The following is a 329-nucleotide window of genomic DNA, read 5'->3' as shown; positions in this document are numbered from 1 at the left end:
CCAGGGCGGCCTGGCGCTCCCGCCCAGGCTGCGGCCTAGGCGGCCCCGTTAGTTCCCTCAACCAGCGCGCGGCTAGGGAGGCGGGGAAGCCACGCAGGGCAGGAGGCCGGCGGCGGCGGTACGAGGAGCCCTGGCTCGCCAATGGGGCCCAGAGCCCGGGACGCCGCCCCCGCCCGGCCGGCGCCGGAGAATGGCTTTTACCTTCATCAGCCTCCTGCTGGCCGCCATCTTGAATCTGGTGCTGCTGCTTTCCCAGAATGCATCGCGGCCGGCCGGACGGCTGGAGCCCCCGCACTTCCTGGAGCGGGGGAGGAGGGAGGGGCGACGGG

General features: G+C 73.9%; 1 protein-coding gene across 2 annotated transcripts in view; it reads right to left on the bottom strand.

Annotated features, from left to right (window-relative positions):
- The window catches only part of UBE2L3 (ubiquitin conjugating enzyme E2 L3), a 70,105-nt gene extending 69,806 nt beyond the window's left edge, over positions 1-299 (bottom strand). Inside the window, exon 1 of one of the 2 annotated variants that reach the window (XM_008066731.1) lies at positions 202-299. In XM_008066731.1, coding sequence (XP_008064922.1) covers positions 202-228 — 27 coding nt within the window. In that variant the 5' untranslated portion in view covers positions 229-299. The remainder of the gene's footprint in view (positions 1-201) is intronic. The other variant, XM_008066732.1, reaches the window with a different exon arrangement.
- Positions 300-329: the final 30 nt, after the last annotated feature.

The sequence above is a fragment of the Carlito syrichta genome, unplaced genomic scaffold (assembly GCF_000164805.1).
Source record: "Carlito syrichta isolate Samal-C Ts95f unplaced genomic scaffold, Tarsius_syrichta-2.0.1 Scaffold309092, whole genome shotgun sequence".
Lineage (NCBI taxonomy): Eukaryota > Metazoa > Chordata > Mammalia > Primates > Tarsiidae > Carlito > Carlito syrichta.
Note: the sequence above shows the minus strand (reverse complement) of the source record. Positions and strands in the feature narration are given on the sequence as shown.